At 42.3% G+C, this 16,040-nt stretch overlaps 1 protein-coding gene across 3 annotated transcripts in view; it reads right to left on the reverse strand.

The window, feature by feature from the left end:
• Positions 1 to 16,040, reverse strand: part of shroom4 (shroom family member 4) — a 70,987-nt gene that overhangs the window by 15,531 nt on the left and 39,416 nt on the right. Inside the window, exons 1-2 of one of the 3 annotated variants that reach the window (XM_069708009.1) lie at positions 10,425 to 10,558; positions 4,957 to 5,193 (exon numbers count right to left, since the gene is read on the reverse strand). In XM_069708009.1, the coding sequence (XP_069564110.1) occupies positions 4,957 to 5,009 (53 nt within the window). In that variant the 5' untranslated portion in view covers positions 5,010 to 5,193; positions 10,425 to 10,558. Of the gene's footprint in view, positions 1 to 4,956; positions 5,194 to 10,424; positions 10,777 to 16,040 lie in introns of those variants that run through there. The other 2 variants (XM_069708006.1, XM_069708008.1) reach the window with 2 other exon arrangements.

A 16,040-nucleotide genomic window follows, 5' to 3' on the forward strand; every position in this document is an offset into this window, starting at 1 on the left:
AAAGTTACTAATTGCACATTGAGAACATTAATTGCAACTCCCTAGTAGTAACTAGAGATCTGGGTTGTAAAACAACTGTAGAATAGAAATCAAAGTTTCCGACGCGTTCAGAGACTATACGCAGCAAGTCGTCTTTAATTTGGAAGTGGCAAGTTGCAATTACCCCTCCAAACATATACAGTATATTTGGTCTGGGACAGCTGGGGAATCTGTTTCCTATCAGCCATGAGCCGAAGATCCACGGCGGCACCATGTGTTTTTAAAGCCCCTCGGAGGAAGCCTCTTTAGGCGGAGAGGGATTTCCTCCTCATCAACTCCTACTGCCCGGAGTCAGAATCTCTAAATCTTCCCGATTCCTCTCATCCTCTTTCGTCTTCCCCCTTCATTCCTTTCTTCCGCTTTTGGATTCTTCCTGTCAGATCTCCTTTACATCAAACGTAGATTAATACCAAAATAATACTGGCTTTTTGAAACAATTAAAAAAAAATCTTGTTCTCTTGTTTTCCTTTCTAAAAAAAAAATACCAGAAAAAAACAAAAAACTATTTCATCTTGATAGCTCAAAATTTCCCTTTGCACCCCCTGCAATCTGTAAAACAGATCTGTATACACTTGATTTAGATAAGAAAAGATTCTTTCGAAAAATGTTAACGGGAATAAAATCTGAGGATGAGAAACACATGAGGTTTTTTCCCTTCGAGGGCAAACAGACATTGCAAACTGTCAGATGTACTGCATATCGAATGTTGCTCAAATCAACCACGAAGTCCTGAGTTTGGATCTCACCTGTGTAACCTCTGCGACACATCACGACACATGTTTGCCAGGCCCCAAAAAAATGACCCCAAAATCATGCAAAACGGTAATAATATAATAATCTGAACATCGTGGGGAAAGCCACATAGGACAAAATGTCGGGGAACTAAAGGAGAGCTTAGGGATAGAAAAATTCATTTCACACATTTTGGCAATGAAAATTCAACCCAAGGGTAAGGGCACCGAGCTTTCCACATCCAACCCGTAAAAGCTCCCAACACAAATCTGCAGACGTTTTATTGTGGTATTTCCTTTTCCTATAAAAGAGGAGGGAGCAGTTGCTCACCCTCTTTGTATTTCTTTGGTGTCTTATTCAAACAATGGGAAAAGTTGCCAAGGAGACAAAGGAGGGAGTTACAGGGGAGAGACATTTCTAGAAGGCTTTTGATCTCCGACCGGTGAGGGTGAAAACCACCGGCCGACTATCACCAGGCTGTTTCTGTGGTATTTATGGTTTACGATTCCAGCTTTAAAAAGCATTTTTTTGTTTCCGACCTCAACTCGGTCTTTCAACCTCAGAATAGTATTTTCAGAATAAGACTTTGTGTTCACGTCGTCCAGTGGTTTGATTGGCAGCCGTTGGTTTCAAGGCTGTATTACAGCGAAGTGATGTGATTTTCTGAACTAAACACCCTTACGGAAAAAACACATTAAATTTCACATGTGCAAAACTCATGTGAAACATATATTTTGTCCACGGGAAACATGTGGTTTAGGCACATCATCATGGTGTAATGTAAGAAGCCCGTGTAGATTCCCAGGAGAAAACTGTTTTTCACATTTTCCCAATGTTATCATTTCCTGCAACATGTGTCACAAGTGATCGCACGTGGGAAACCTGTGTTTTTTTCTGCCTTTGCTTTTTTAGTATTTGTCGTCACCCACTTCGCCCTTACATCAACATGACTAATATAGTTAGTCGTCGAATTTCTCATTGCAGTGTGTCTGAAAGAAACAAAATACGAACGTACTCATAGAACTGCAGTTACGTCCAGTAACTACTATATTTACTTATTTCCTGTGCACCCGTTTTGGGGGGGGGGTGACACTGCATTATTTAAATATATATTAAAAGCACAAATAGACATGCCTACAATATTGTTGCCATATCGAGGTATTTGGTCAAAGACATCCTGATTCTGTCCATTTCGCCCACTCCAGAGAACCTATATTCTTTTACATCATGCTTACATCAGCTTTGTGCAAAGAAATCACCACAAGGGCTTCGTTATCTGCATGAGAAAACCATCTTTGAAGGAAGTGAGCGATGAATGAGAAAGAAGTGACTTCTGTACGGATTTGACCTGGGTGACGGAGAAGAGAGGAAGGGAAGAAATGAGACGGGAGCTGGACAGGAAATGACAGTCACTCCTGCCCAATCAGACGGCAATGTGATGTGGAACATGTGAGGGCCGACACAGATACAGCAGCACGGCCACGCACACGACGGGGGCATGGGAGACCGTTGGATTAAATCAGTCAGGAAACTTGAAAACTCTCAACTGCTTACATGAAGACACACACACACACACACGCACACGCACACGCACACACACACACACACACACACACACGCACAGACTGCACAAAATGTCCCTCTCCTTCACACAAACACAGTTTATTGAATGTCTTCCTCTCTTTGTCCACATGTTCTGGGAGTCACATGCCATTGTCCAGAGTTATGCCGGGAGCTGCCTCCTCATCAGATGGTGTGTGTGTGTGTGTGTGTGTGTGTGTGTGTGTGTGTGTGTGTGTGTGTGTGTGTGTGTGTGTGTGTGTGTGTGTGTGTGTGTGTGTGTGTGTGTGTGTGTGTGTGTGTGTGTGTGTGTGAAAGATCAGACCCACATACACACACACACACACACACACACACACACACACACACACACACACACACACACACACACACACACTGCTATCTAATCCACGTGGGACTATTAAATCTAATAGCGGCATGTTATATCACTGATTCTTATCGAAAGGAGAACAGTACGAACCACTAACATCACCGAGCTGACAACAAAGACAGAAAGGCTATTTTTTTTTTTTTTTTTTTTTTTTTTACTGTGAGTCAACATACAGATGGTGGCGACTTCCTCTTTTTCTCTTTAAAGGATTACAGTTTATCTTGGTGAGATCATTCTGTAATACAAAGACTTCTTTTATTCAGCCTGCCTGGGCGGCCGCAACCGACGGTCATTTTCATTATCCGTTGGTTATTTTCTCGATTAATCGGTCAGTTGTGTTTGGTCGTCAACGTTTACGGCCAAAGTTTATGGTGCGGCCGAAAATGTCGTGTTTAGTCTCGACCAATAACCACAACCAAAATAAATTTAGTTTATTATCATGGAGGACGAAAGAAACGAGAAAATATTCACATTTAAGAAGCTGGAATTGGAGAATTTTCGCATTGTTTTAATAAAAGAGAAAAGGCTCAAAATGATTCATCAATAATTAGAATAGTTAGCTATTAGTTTTGTGTCAATCAAATAGTCGATTAATTAACAAATCTCTGCACTTTATATTTGAAGATAATGTTGAAAAGTTCTCTTTTCATTATACATATGCTTAAAAGCATTTGAGAAGAGTTTAGAGTTTTATTATTCCAAGTTTTGACAGTTTTAATGTAAATGTATATCTGTTGCAAATATATCTTTCTTTTTTTTTGGTCTCCTTGATTTCCAACAATTGGTATCGGCCCTGGAAACACCAAATTGGTCAAATAAACACAACGGCCTTATTGGTGTGACTGGTAACTTATGGTGGATAATGTTGGCCGGGCGCTAAGTGATCGACATTTTACGTCCGATCTTTAAACCTCCTGATTTTAGCTAGAAAGGCCAATAAGTGATTAACGCGAATCCGTTTTTAGCCCAGGTGATCAATCGTAGGACAAATAAAACTAAAGCTGTAAAAAAAAAAAAAATCTGTTCTTAAAAAAAAAAAAAACACAATTAGGGACATTTCAATCAAAACGGAACGATTTCACCACCGCGGACAAAAACCTCCACCTGACCCCCCACAGACGGACAAACAGCAGCTCCCCAGAGCGATCTGATTGGTTATCGCTTTTGGAATGTTTAAATACAGGCCAAAAATAGACCAATGGGCTTCCTGCGTGGGCAGTGCCGACATTATAACGCGGTGATGTCACCTTGTTTCCTGTCGATTGTTGGCGTTTTAGGGGGAACAGGGACCAAAAAAAAAAAAAATCCCAGACAGGATCACAGTGTGTGAGTTACAACTATGGGATGACACAATCCGGTTAAAAATGCACATTAGGCAATTTGTAAAAACGTAATAAGCTTAATTTCCAGCTGTAATACGCTGTATAAATACAATGTAAATACAGAAAAGGTGTCAATTTTAACCACAATTTGAACTTTGTCAAATTGATTTTGATTGATTTATCATTAGAATAAATAAATAAAGCAAAATAAAGCAAAATTACAAAGAACCTGCTGGTTTTAGCTTTGTAAATATGTACATTTTGATTACTATAAATTGTATAAAAATCTCTTCTTTTTTTTTTTTTTTTACTTAATATCATTGTAAAGGGAATTCATTTAGGTTTTAAACGAGCGGTTGGACAAAACAAGCATCACTTTGATCTGAGGCACATTTTATAGATTAAATGTTTAATCTATTCATTAAAGGAAATTAAAAGATAGATCATTCTATTTATTAAAGTCATAATTCGTGATCTGTCGAGGGTCTGTTTTGCGTGTTCATAATTGTGTCATTTTCCTCCATTAAAGAAAAAACAAGCAAGCCTATGAACACACAAGTAAACTTTTATAAGTTGGAGTTGGAAAGTGTCAGAAGTCGTGTGAGGGGGTTGTTCTGAAACAGACGGCGGTGACTTCAGGACTGGGTAACTTGCAGACTGGTGACCTACCTATTATCAGAAAATCAATAATCCTATATTGATTTTTCTTGCTGAGGAATGAGGAAACAGAGAGTGATACCAAGGCCATGGTATTTACTTGGCCTCTATTAGCCAATGAAGTCATCCAATTATCCTGCTGTTTTTTGTTTTTTTTGCCCTGAGTATCAAAATGTCTGATGGTTCCAGTTCTGGTCCATCGCCATCACATGTCAATCACGTTGTTGATCGGGGGGGAAAGACGCTCTCTCTCACCTGTTGTCGGTCGTGTGCCAGGGTAGTGTGTAGGGGCCGGGGTGGAGCTGCATGGCAGACGGAGGCGGAGGAGGGGGCAGGGGAGGGGAGTCGGTGGGGGGGAGGCAGGGCGGCGGAGGAGGTGATAGAGGAGGAGGAAGAGGAGGAGGAGGAGGAGGAGGAGGAGGTGGAGGAAGGGGCAGCTCCGACAACTTCGCCAGGTGCCAGGAGTGAGGTCTGATGTGAGGAACGCTGCGCCTGTTGGAGGCGAGAGGGGGGGGGGGGAGGAAAAAACAACCCAGGTGAGCGTCAGACAAACGTGGTGGACACGCTGACCTGTGCAGGCAGGAAGTTGATGGCAATTTTGATATTAAAAGTTCAAATTTGAAACGAAACCAGCAAATTCCTACGCTGAAAGTACAAATACACCATGAACCCTCAAACGTATATGTCATATAGAGCAGTGGTTCTGAACTGGTTCGGCATCAGGACTGCCATTGGTCCTTTTTGAGCCACTTAGTTGCACAAAAGTGCAACTAAAGCTAAAAAGCCAATGGAATAAAAAGGCAGATTTCTCTTGAACAACAGGCAAACATGCTTTCGGTGATGATCATAAAATCAAAATGGAACTGTATGAAACGTGAAATAAAAAGTGAAGGCTAATCTAATCCTAAACCCATCGACAAATCCTCCAAGCCCCTGATGTGACGTGGACGCTGTCATGACAACGCCGGCGGCGAACAGCGACGGCGCAAACGTATGTCCATCAAAATAAAAGCACGGCAGCAGAAGTTCTGTAGACTTAAATGTAAACGTTAAAAACTGCTGAAGTTTTTCCCACACACACCCAAGACACATTCAATGTGGCCCAAAAGTGGGTCACCACCCATCAGTTGGGAAACACCGATAAAGGCGCGGATAACAGTATATTAGCTGTGGCTTAATTACACTCGTAACTAAAGCGCTTAGAAAGAAAACTGCCCAAATAAGACGTCTCTAAATTCATGTGTTACAGATTGGAACCCAGTGGACTCAAAGAATTAGAACAAACTCAAAATATGTTTGACCCGAAAAGACGGAAACAAACAGAGAAAGAATACTGGCAGAACTTTACTGTCGAGGGGTCTTTAAACTGGATATATTCATATACGGCACATTGTCCATTCATCTGAGCCTTTTTTTTTTTTAATCCACTTCAGTCCAAGTTAAGGACCAATTGAATTTCGGTGAGTCCTGAGATTTTACTTCAATGTAATAAAAGCTACTTCGGTGTTGTATTTCCTCCACGAACACTTCCAGTGTAACTTTTTTCCCTTGGCAGCGAGTTCATTTCCTTTAATACTCTGCAGATTTTTCTATTTTCTTACCTACTCTTGAATGTCTACAGGATCCTTTTCCTCAAGTAACATCTTTATATTTTTTTATTTTTTTGTCTAAATACGATTTACTCTGGCACGACGGCTAAGACGACATCCTTATTTGCAATCACAGTTTCAAAGTGTCTGGGCGCGTCGGGGCTCCCATAAACATCAAGACCCACCTCGCGACCTCGCCGAGCAAAATTGTGCGTAAACGGCTTCCTTACCATTTTTTTTGACTTCCGCTGCGCTGCCATTAAAAACCCATCTAACATGTACAGTGAGTTGTCCAGTCTGATCTGAGGCCAGACATTCCTGCGTATCCCAAGATATTTCGCCGATTCCCGTATACAGACTTCCGATCCCATATGCTCGCCAGATTCAACCTCGACCCCCAGCAGACCGAGGGACAGTAAGGCTGTCTGAATTTTTTTTTTTTTTTTTAAAACGAGAAACGAGGACAAGTCGGACATAAATGTAACATTCATGGAGTCCGAACGGAACTTCATGATGGGAATCGTATTTTTTAGAGTAACGCTTGGTTGGAAATAACTTGTACGGACAATAGAAAACTACCGTAGCTGTTGACCTTTGACCCGCGCTTCAATCAAAGTTAAAATATGAGGGCTTCATAAAAGTGTGGCTGCTTTGGGACTTGACACATACCTCTCAAAAGACTCAGAGGTCAGAACATTAACCGATCAGGCCTTTTTTCTACTGTAACCAACGTAACCAACAGGTTTGAAAGGAAAATGTTCAAATGCCAAGTTACTTTAATGACGAGCAATTGAGTACGTCAAGATGTGCAACTTGAAAATAGTGACTCCTAAGTTGACATGGCCTCGTCCACAAGGACTTGAGACGCGATTCAACTCTTAACTGACTTGGACTTTGTCTCATTTGACTTGGGACTTAACTTGAATTTGTTCCGATCCACCTTAGAAAGGAGGAGACTTAACTTTCCTCCAACTTCGCTTGGGTTTGGCTCGTTTCAGTAGAAACCGGACTTGGACTCGTCAAAAACCGATATGAGACTCAGCAAGACTCGTCTCAGCTAACTTGAGACTTGATTTTTTATCTTTGTTGTTAAAGACTTGACCTGGACTTATTAAACATTGACCTGAGACTTGACATGGACTTATTTTGACTGCCGTAAGATTTGTCTCGGAAATGTGTCAATTGTCACTTATCAAGATTCAAACTTGATTGGACTACAGACTGGGCATTGACTTGTCTCAATTGACCAAAGACTTGACATGGACCTCTTCTTTAATGACTAGAGACTTGACGTGGACTTGTCTTTTTTGGCTTGACACTTGACCTGGACTTATCTCAACTGACTTAAGACTTGACCTGGACTTATCTCAACTGACTTAAGACTTGACCTGGACTTATAAAGTGCTTTATTTGTCTTGGACCTGTGACGATTGTGTCTTATCAAGACTCAAACTTTATTTGGATGTGTCTACGTTGACGAGAGACTAAGAGCTAAAAAGACTCATACTTCACTTGAACTTGTCTTGACTGAGTTAAGACTGGATTTTGACTGGTGACTCGTCTCAAATGACTTCAAACTTGACATGGACTTTTCTTGATTGACGTGATGCTTAAAAGCATCTCTGAAAACACCAGAAATAACAGCCAGACTGTGAATTATGACGGAAATTTTAATTCCCAACAACGCGTCAAAGGGAGAGAACCATTTAGGCCCGCAAACTGACAGTCACTGTACGAAAATGTAAAATGAGACTATTCAGGGTATTTCCGAAAAAACATTCGGAGGTACAATTTTGGGAGAAGAATGCGGATCCTGGCACCACGAGGGGAAAGGAAAGGACCATTTCTGAGTATTATTGTTTATGATAAAGCGGGAGCAGGAGACCCATATCCAAAATAAACTCTCTGGTTTCCTGGTTCTGGGTCCTCAAGAGGGATTTCTATCTGACTGAGCCCGCTGATTGTTCGAGCTCGCTGACAATGTCCTTAAATTATCCCCTGAGAAAGTTTATGTAGCGCCCGCGCATGTACGTCTACGGCTGCATGTGTGTGCATGAATATGTGTGGGAACTATCCAAACTCAAGCAGACAAAATACCATTATTGAACGTACCACAAACATTAGCAGACCCCCCCTCCCGCCCCCCCACTGCCTCTCTTTCTCCGAGTTTAGCTTTCTGAGATTGATGACCGTGAAAATGAAAACAAGCGATGTGACGCTAAAGTTGGACGGACACGGAGCGTACGATAAACTCCGGAAAAATAAATGATGACAAATGTGCCGACTCTCAATTTAAGAATCTGGTTCAGAGACCTACTGTACGGTTTCCGTAGCGATGCAGGGGAGAGGGGGGGAAAAGTTCTCCGAAACCACATTACCAATGAGTGTTTTTCCAAAGTGCTGAGAGCAGCGCCTGAGGAAAAGTCAGCGACCATGTATCCCACAAATTTGGGGATTTATAATGTGAAGAACAGCACTTCGTAGATGGGAGCAAATCTGCGATAATGGGAGGCAGAGGAAATTGAAAAACAAGAACATCTATAAATAGGAGGCTTTTTATGATTTTGCCCCTTTTAGTTGTTCGCTAACGTTTTGCCAGAAGAATTCATAAAAATAGTTGGATGGATGCCTTTATCCATCCCAGGAAGCATGACTTGTAGGCCAAAACATTTTCAAAACTAAGGCTATGTTTGCGTAAAATTATTATTATTTTTTTTTTCAAAAGAGCTTCATTAGCGAAATAATTAAATGTGCAGTCATTTAAATGCTGTTAAAACAAGTTAAATCTGAAGTTTAAGTTTGTCAAACCAACAAGAAAAGACAGTTAGAATGAAATATTGATTTTATGTCATTTAAAAAAGACATTAAAAGGTTTTATTTGGGTTGAATCTGGATCAATTTGACCGAAAACGATTTGCTATTTTCTTTTGTAAGCCTAAAAAAAAATAAAAAAATTCCAGAATGAGTTGGTTTATGGGAGTTTAATACCAAGGATGGTGTTTAGGAAGAGTGGGCCGGGAACTGTTCCTCAGTTGGGACGGCGGGTGTCCAACAAACCCTCGTTTTGGTTCTCTCAAGGACTTAAGTGTGAAAATCTGCCACGCGCTACGCAGCTCCAAAGACTTCAAATCTTCAGAAAGCGAAGTGTTAAAGAAAAGCCTTTCGCATGGAAACATTCAGTTACTTCCACAAACTAGGTCACAGAAAACACACCAAAGAACCACCTGTTCCTCTCCAATTCGTATAAACCGTACAAGTATATAACACCATAATCCACAGAGCTCCTAGTCTTTCCTGTTTCTGACGCTGCAACCCAGTTGGCTACCTGCTCACCCGCTGGCAACAACAAGCCAAAGAGCAATCACATGGATCGTGTTTTTTTTCTACGAAGAACTCGCTGGTGTACGATGGCTAACAGCGTGTCCCCGACGCGGAAAACGGTCGTAAGGAGATAACGGAGCAGTGTTGTGGTGTCGCTGCGACCCTTAAATCAAGCAGGGAATTCAATCAAGTTCTGCAAGACACGGCTGCGTCTATTTATAGACCGTGCCGCTCGGGGTTGTCGAGCAGGTTTACAGCCCAAGTAAGAGAAGAGCCGAGGAGTCCAACGTTAAAAAACTAAATATGTGGAGAAAAAAAAAAAAAAAAAAAACAGAAGACGGCGACACTGGACAACTGTCAGAGGCCGAGGACTTATGAATTTCTGTGTCTCGCTGCTCTGAAAGAGCCTCTATGAAAGGATCCGTTGGAATGTCCCAGTTAACGGTCAGAAAACAGGCAACAGCTGACTGATACCGCAAAGGTCACCGCGCATAATCTGAGTCTCACACACACACACACGCACACACACACGCACGCACGCACACACACACACACACAGCCTCAGTACAGTATGGAACGAATGCCGGACAGGCGGCCGCACAAACAGCCTCGGAGAGCGAAGGACACCAACTGCTGAGAGGAAGGACGTGGCGCAGGACGCTAAAAAGACTCAAAATAAAAGCGTCAAGCAGTCTGAAACGGTTTTGTGTCGAATCTACAAAAGAGGCAAACTTCACATTTTTCCTCCCTCGTGAGAAAAAAAAATAAAAATAAAGCTCCACAGATGGAGTTAAAGACGACTCTCAAACTCACCGCCAGCTCAAGCGTCCACTGTGAGAACTCCCAGCATCCCCCCCCCGAACGGCAGAGTTCAAGTTCAAAGTCTCCTCAGGAAGCCCTTCAAAACTCGCTCGGAACGGCAACGCAAACTTCTCTACAATCCCTGTTTCTCAGCAGAGCCTCCACCTCGTGAAGTCGTCTCTGCTGAGGTGTGAGAGACTTGGACGCGGAGTCCGAGGTCCATCTGAAGGATAGAAGTCGGTGGCAGGTTGTGACCGAAGTGGGAAGAAGAAAAAAAAAAAAAAGAAAACAGCCGCCGATCCTCACATCCCCTCTCCCTCCTTTTCCTCTCTTCCTCCTCCCTCGCTCCTCTCGCTGGAAGACAAAACATGGCTATTTCTCCCTCCTGCACTCTGCACCCCCCCTCTTCCTCTCCCCCCTGCCTGCCCCCCCCCCCCCCAAATCTCACTCTCCCCCTGCCTCGCTCGCCCCCTCTGCGGCAGGATGTGTGAGTCAGTGAGAGAGGAAGCATTGTGCTGGGCAGATAAAGTGGTGGACGGCTGCTAAAATAATACCCAGAGTTCCACACTGTTATTGTTTGACAGGAGGGAGGGGGGGGGGGGGGGCAAAAAAATGCAGAGGTACTTCCTCCTTGTGTGTGTGTGTGTGTGTGTGTGTGTGTGTGTGTGTGTGTGTGTGTGTGTGTGTGTGTGTGTGTGTGTGTGTGTGTGTGTGTGTTTGCAGAGCATGAAAAAGAGATGGAAAGAAAGCAGAGACTGCTGGAGGGACGGTGGGTGGCTGGGGGGGGGGGGCTTTTTTTTTTTTTTTCACTTTGGCAGAGAGATGAGAAAAACAAAACGTGGTGAGAGGACGGGGAATGTTAGAGGAGAGGATGGGAGGTCTTGCAGGAGGATACGAGGAATCGCTGGAGACAAACACAAGGAGTGGAGGTGATGGACGGGCTGGGGGGCACGGGGGGGGGGGGACGGGCGGCGAAATGTTATCGCTGGATGCGTTTCTGTTAACACAAAACTTCTGTCACAGGAATACGATCGGATGGAGAACAGCTCTGAACCGCTGCACTCCCGTCACCGACGAGCCGAGATTGTCTTTCGCACTTGAAGTGAAACGCGTCATTCTCAAAAGCAGAAGACGGCGGGTCGGCTGGGTCAAATTTGAAAAAGAGTAAACCGGACCGAGCACGATGAGCATGAGGTGAAGCCCTTTAAGTGGGCTTCCCAGCTCCTAAGCCACCATAGCGTCACTGTAAGCCTTAAATAGCAATGTTTGATCATTATTATTTGTTATCATTTTTTACGTCGTTAAATAAATATAAACACTTAATGTGTTCAATATGACTGGACCTTTTTGCACTACACCCAACTCCATCAGCATCATTTGCACTAAGTGCAATTGCACCATTGTTTTAGGTGTATATATTTCTTTCTTTCTTAGCTGTATATACACGTCTATTTATGTCTGTCTGAGCTCAAGTTACAACCGGAGTCAAATTCATTGTATTCTTGCCAATAAATCTAATTCTCATTCTGATTCTGATTCTGAAATTACGTGAAAATGCAGAGTTTTTAGTCAAATTACGGCCCACCAGTTACCCACGGCTACCACAGCACTAAAGAACTCCAGAAACCTGCACGACCCTCGTACGAGCTGCAAGTTTAACACCAGTAGAGTTTACATTTACCTGCAAATGGAGACTAAGCATCTCTTTTAAGTGCAGAGTAGTTTCTCACAAATAATGTCATTTAAAAAAAAAAAAAAAAAAAAAGCCCTCCAAACAAACCTAAAGATTTTGTTCTCCAGTAAGTGGAAGAAACTTTAAAAATAAAGTTAATCAAATTAATGTTTCCTGTTGGCCCGGGGTTTTAAAGATAGCAGCCATATTATGACAAATATCCCGTTCTAGTCTGGCTGGGAAATTTATGATGCATGTCGTACTGTCCTCCCCCTCTCACCACTCATTTCCTGTCAACTCTCAACTGCATGCTACATTAAAAAAAAAAAAAATACATTAAAAGCCTAGATAACTGGCTTAATCCTCCTTCGCCCAAAGACTGTAATCGTGTGACCCAGTTCAGGATAAAGTGGGTGTAGATGAAGGATGAACTTAACAAAAATAAAAAATAAATACAATTGCATCGGCACTAAAATGAGGAAAAACAACCAACCGGACTGGCGGACTCATCGCAGTTTGAGACAGTAGAGCTTCAGAAATATACTGTAGTTGGCATTTTAAAAACAATATAAAATGAGTTCAATTCTTTCTTTTTTTTTCTGTGAAATGTCAGAAAAACCACAAAGAATTCCCATCACAAACTTTGCTTTGTCTTCTGCCGAGAAAAGCGCCGAAAACATTCATGTCTTCATTTCACGGCAGAATAAGACAAAGAAAAATCTGAAATTCCTCACAGTTGAGAAGCCGGAACCAAAAGACGCCGGTTTTTTTTTCTTTTTCTTTTCTTGACAAATAATAGCCAAGATAAGTCTTAGTCAAATGATTACTCGTGAGTTTCAGTCTGAACTACACGTGTTTGTGAAAGAGGACGTTTCTTCTCATTTCAGCTGCACCAGCGAGATGTAAAAAGACAATGCTTAAATAAATCACCCCAAAACAAACGGACAAATTTGTATAGCATGACTGACTTGTGCGTTTCGCGTTCATTCGCTGCAGCCGATAAAATCTGCATGTGACTTCTCCCTCCTTTCAGACTCAGTCGATATGTTTTGACCGGAGCGAACGGGAAGAGGTGCGAGTGTCCGACTTTCGCGGCGTTAAAAGTTTAACCGGCAGACACTTAATAACGAGAGGCCCCTCAGCGGGCTTCAAAAGGATTTCCTGGAGACTTACATCTCCCGCAGACTCCGCCGACGTGTGTGTGTGTGTGTGTGTGTGTGTGTGTGTGTGTGTGTGTGTGTGTGTGTGTGTGTGTGTGTGTGTGTGTGTGTGTGTGTGTGTGTGTGTGTGTGTGTGTGTGTGTGTGTGTGTGTGTGTGTGTGTGTGTGTGTGTGTTGTGAACATGTATGCGAGCGGATTCCTCACATTCCCCGTCTTCTCTTTAAGGCTGAAGGGTTAACTATGCTCGAAAGCCGAAACAACCTCCCCTCCACCCCCTTTTGTGTTCACCTGATTAGGATCTATTTGTTTGCTTTATGGGTTTCTCGTGTGTGTGTGTGTGTGTGTGTGTGTGTGTGTGTGTGTGTGTGTGTGTGTGTGTGTGTGTGTGTGTGTGTGTGTGTGTGTGTGTGCGCGTGCGTGAGTCTGCATGCAATCAGACCCCTGTTTGTTTTCCCCTGTAGGCCCTCATCACCCTTGATTCTGGATTTCTGAATGACAAACATGCACTCAGAGATGTGCGTTTACTGTTTAGACGCACACATGTAGGCTTAGGTTTAAACACACACACACACACACACACACACACACACACACACACACACGCGTAGGTTTGACATACCAGGTAATCAGTACAGTGAGACTGGGCCCATACCAGAGGTCGCTGGCAGGAAGGGTGAAGTCCAGTTTAGCCTGTGCAGCACAATGCGCTGTTTGTTACCGCTCGATCCTCTGGATTGTGTGTGTGTGTGTGGCGGTAATCAGCCCTCTATTGAAATGTATTGCATCCAACTGAATCCAAGTGATTTAAAAAAAAAAAAAAAAGAACATCAGTGTTGTTTACGTGACCTAGAAAAGTCACCAAAGTTAAAGTGTGCTACTTTCTGCTGACACATATTTATTACTATTTATATTCATATGATATATAATTAATATTAATTATATAAATATTTATTCGAGTACTAACTCCTGGGAGCTTTATGAAATGTAGTTGAATTGAAGTCGAGGCACTGAGAGGAGTTGAAAGGTAAAAGAAAAACACACCAAAAAATTGCGATGACAAACTGAAATGGAAACGATGCATGAAGCTGAACTGGAAGTTGAAATCCAGGTACTGTCACTGAGCAGAGGTGTCAGTCGAAGTGGAATCAGAAAAGAGGGCTGGAAGCACTGAAAAGGAGATACAAGATCAGTTGAAGCGTGACGGTAAAAGCGGTTTAATAATGTTCGGGACGCACCGAAAGAAGCTTGCGGTCAGTTACGGTGCTGAAAGAAGCGGAAGTGTCGGTTAAAGTGTTATCGGGGAAAAATTGTTGAAGCGCTGACAGGAATTAAGATAAATCAGGTGTGATGATAAAACACTGAAACTTACTGGTAAGCACTGAGTCAAAGTGAAAGCACCGAAGGGAGTAGAAGTGTCAGATGAAGTGTGATCAGAAATAAGGCTGATCAACTGAAAGGAGTTGAAATAGATAAGTGTGATAGCCTACGAAGCTTTCAGTAAGCACCGAAAGAAGCTGCAGTCAAAGGGAAATTGCTGAAAGGTGTAGAAGTGTCAGATGAAGTGTGATCTGGAAAGAGGCCGAACCGCTGAAAGGAGTTGAACTAGTTTGAGTGTGATGGTAATAACGGGTTTCCTAAGAGTCAGCAAACACTGAAAGAAGCTGCAGTCAAAGTGAAATTACTGAAAGGACTACAAGTGTCAGATGAAGTGTGATCTGGAAAGAGGCCGAACGGCTGAAAGGACTTGAAGTAGTTTGAGTGTGATGGTAATAACGGGCTTCCTGAGAGTCAGCAAACACTGAAAGAAGCCGCGGTCAGTTCAAGCGAAAGTGCTGAAAGGAGCTGAAGTGTTTCGTTGAAAAATAAAACACTGGAAGAAAATCCCCCTGTCAGCTGAGTGGAATGAAGGAAACGAACGCCAGAAAACCCGACACGTGAGGCGTCTAAAAAGAATTGATCAGCTGCGGCAGGTTTTTAAAACTCCTCTACGTGACCGACTGATCGCTTCCTGCTCTTCAGACACTTGTCGTTAAGAGACAAAATACACTTCCACTTGTTTTTGTTTTTTTTGTCCTGGAAGAAACTAGAGACGATGACAATGTGTGATTAGGATTTCATTATTTGATTTCAGATGATCTACTGTGGCACGTGAACCTTACAGTAGATCTCTCATACACTGTACATGTATTTCTAAATTTGTTTGAGGGTAGTTATTTATCTCTTTCTGGTTTCCCAAGCATTAGAAACAGCATCTGCACTCTATTCTGGAACTCAAATTTAACGCCACAACATGTTTAAAATCGATATCGTTATACGTATATAGGTCATGTGCATCTCAATTCAAGTAATCAATGTAAAAATCCATTTTGTATTTATTGAAAGGTGTTTAAAGCGTTGAATTTCAGAATTCATATTTCTATCAAAATAAAAAAATCCCAACCTAACCTGCTTGAAATCCTGAATTAGGATAACAGGAAAGTGTAAAACGGTTCGGGAACATCGTTAAATCCACGTGGGCTGATGAAATTTTTTAATTAATTTTAAATTAAATCGATGGCATTTCATGTACTTAAATTGTAATTTTTATGGATGTGACGATCCCAGTTGTTCAGCCCGTTCCTCAACGACCTCCAAGTCCTTTTGCTTTATTTCTCTTTTTTCCTTTTCCAGTTGTCTCATTTGATCTCATTTATTTAATCAGCTGATGATTGTGACCTCAAAACATACACTGCTTACATTTATGATGGAAAATAGCCACCCCCAAAAAAAGACTAAAAAATACATACACATACAAC

This window comes from Brachyistius frenatus, unplaced genomic scaffold (assembly GCF_029030835.1).
Source record: "Brachyistius frenatus isolate BFR_SWC_R1_liver_20210118 unplaced genomic scaffold, ASM2903083v1 Contig_73, whole genome shotgun sequence".
In the NCBI taxonomy this organism is placed as follows: Eukaryota; Metazoa; Chordata; class Actinopteri; family Embiotocidae; genus Brachyistius; species Brachyistius frenatus.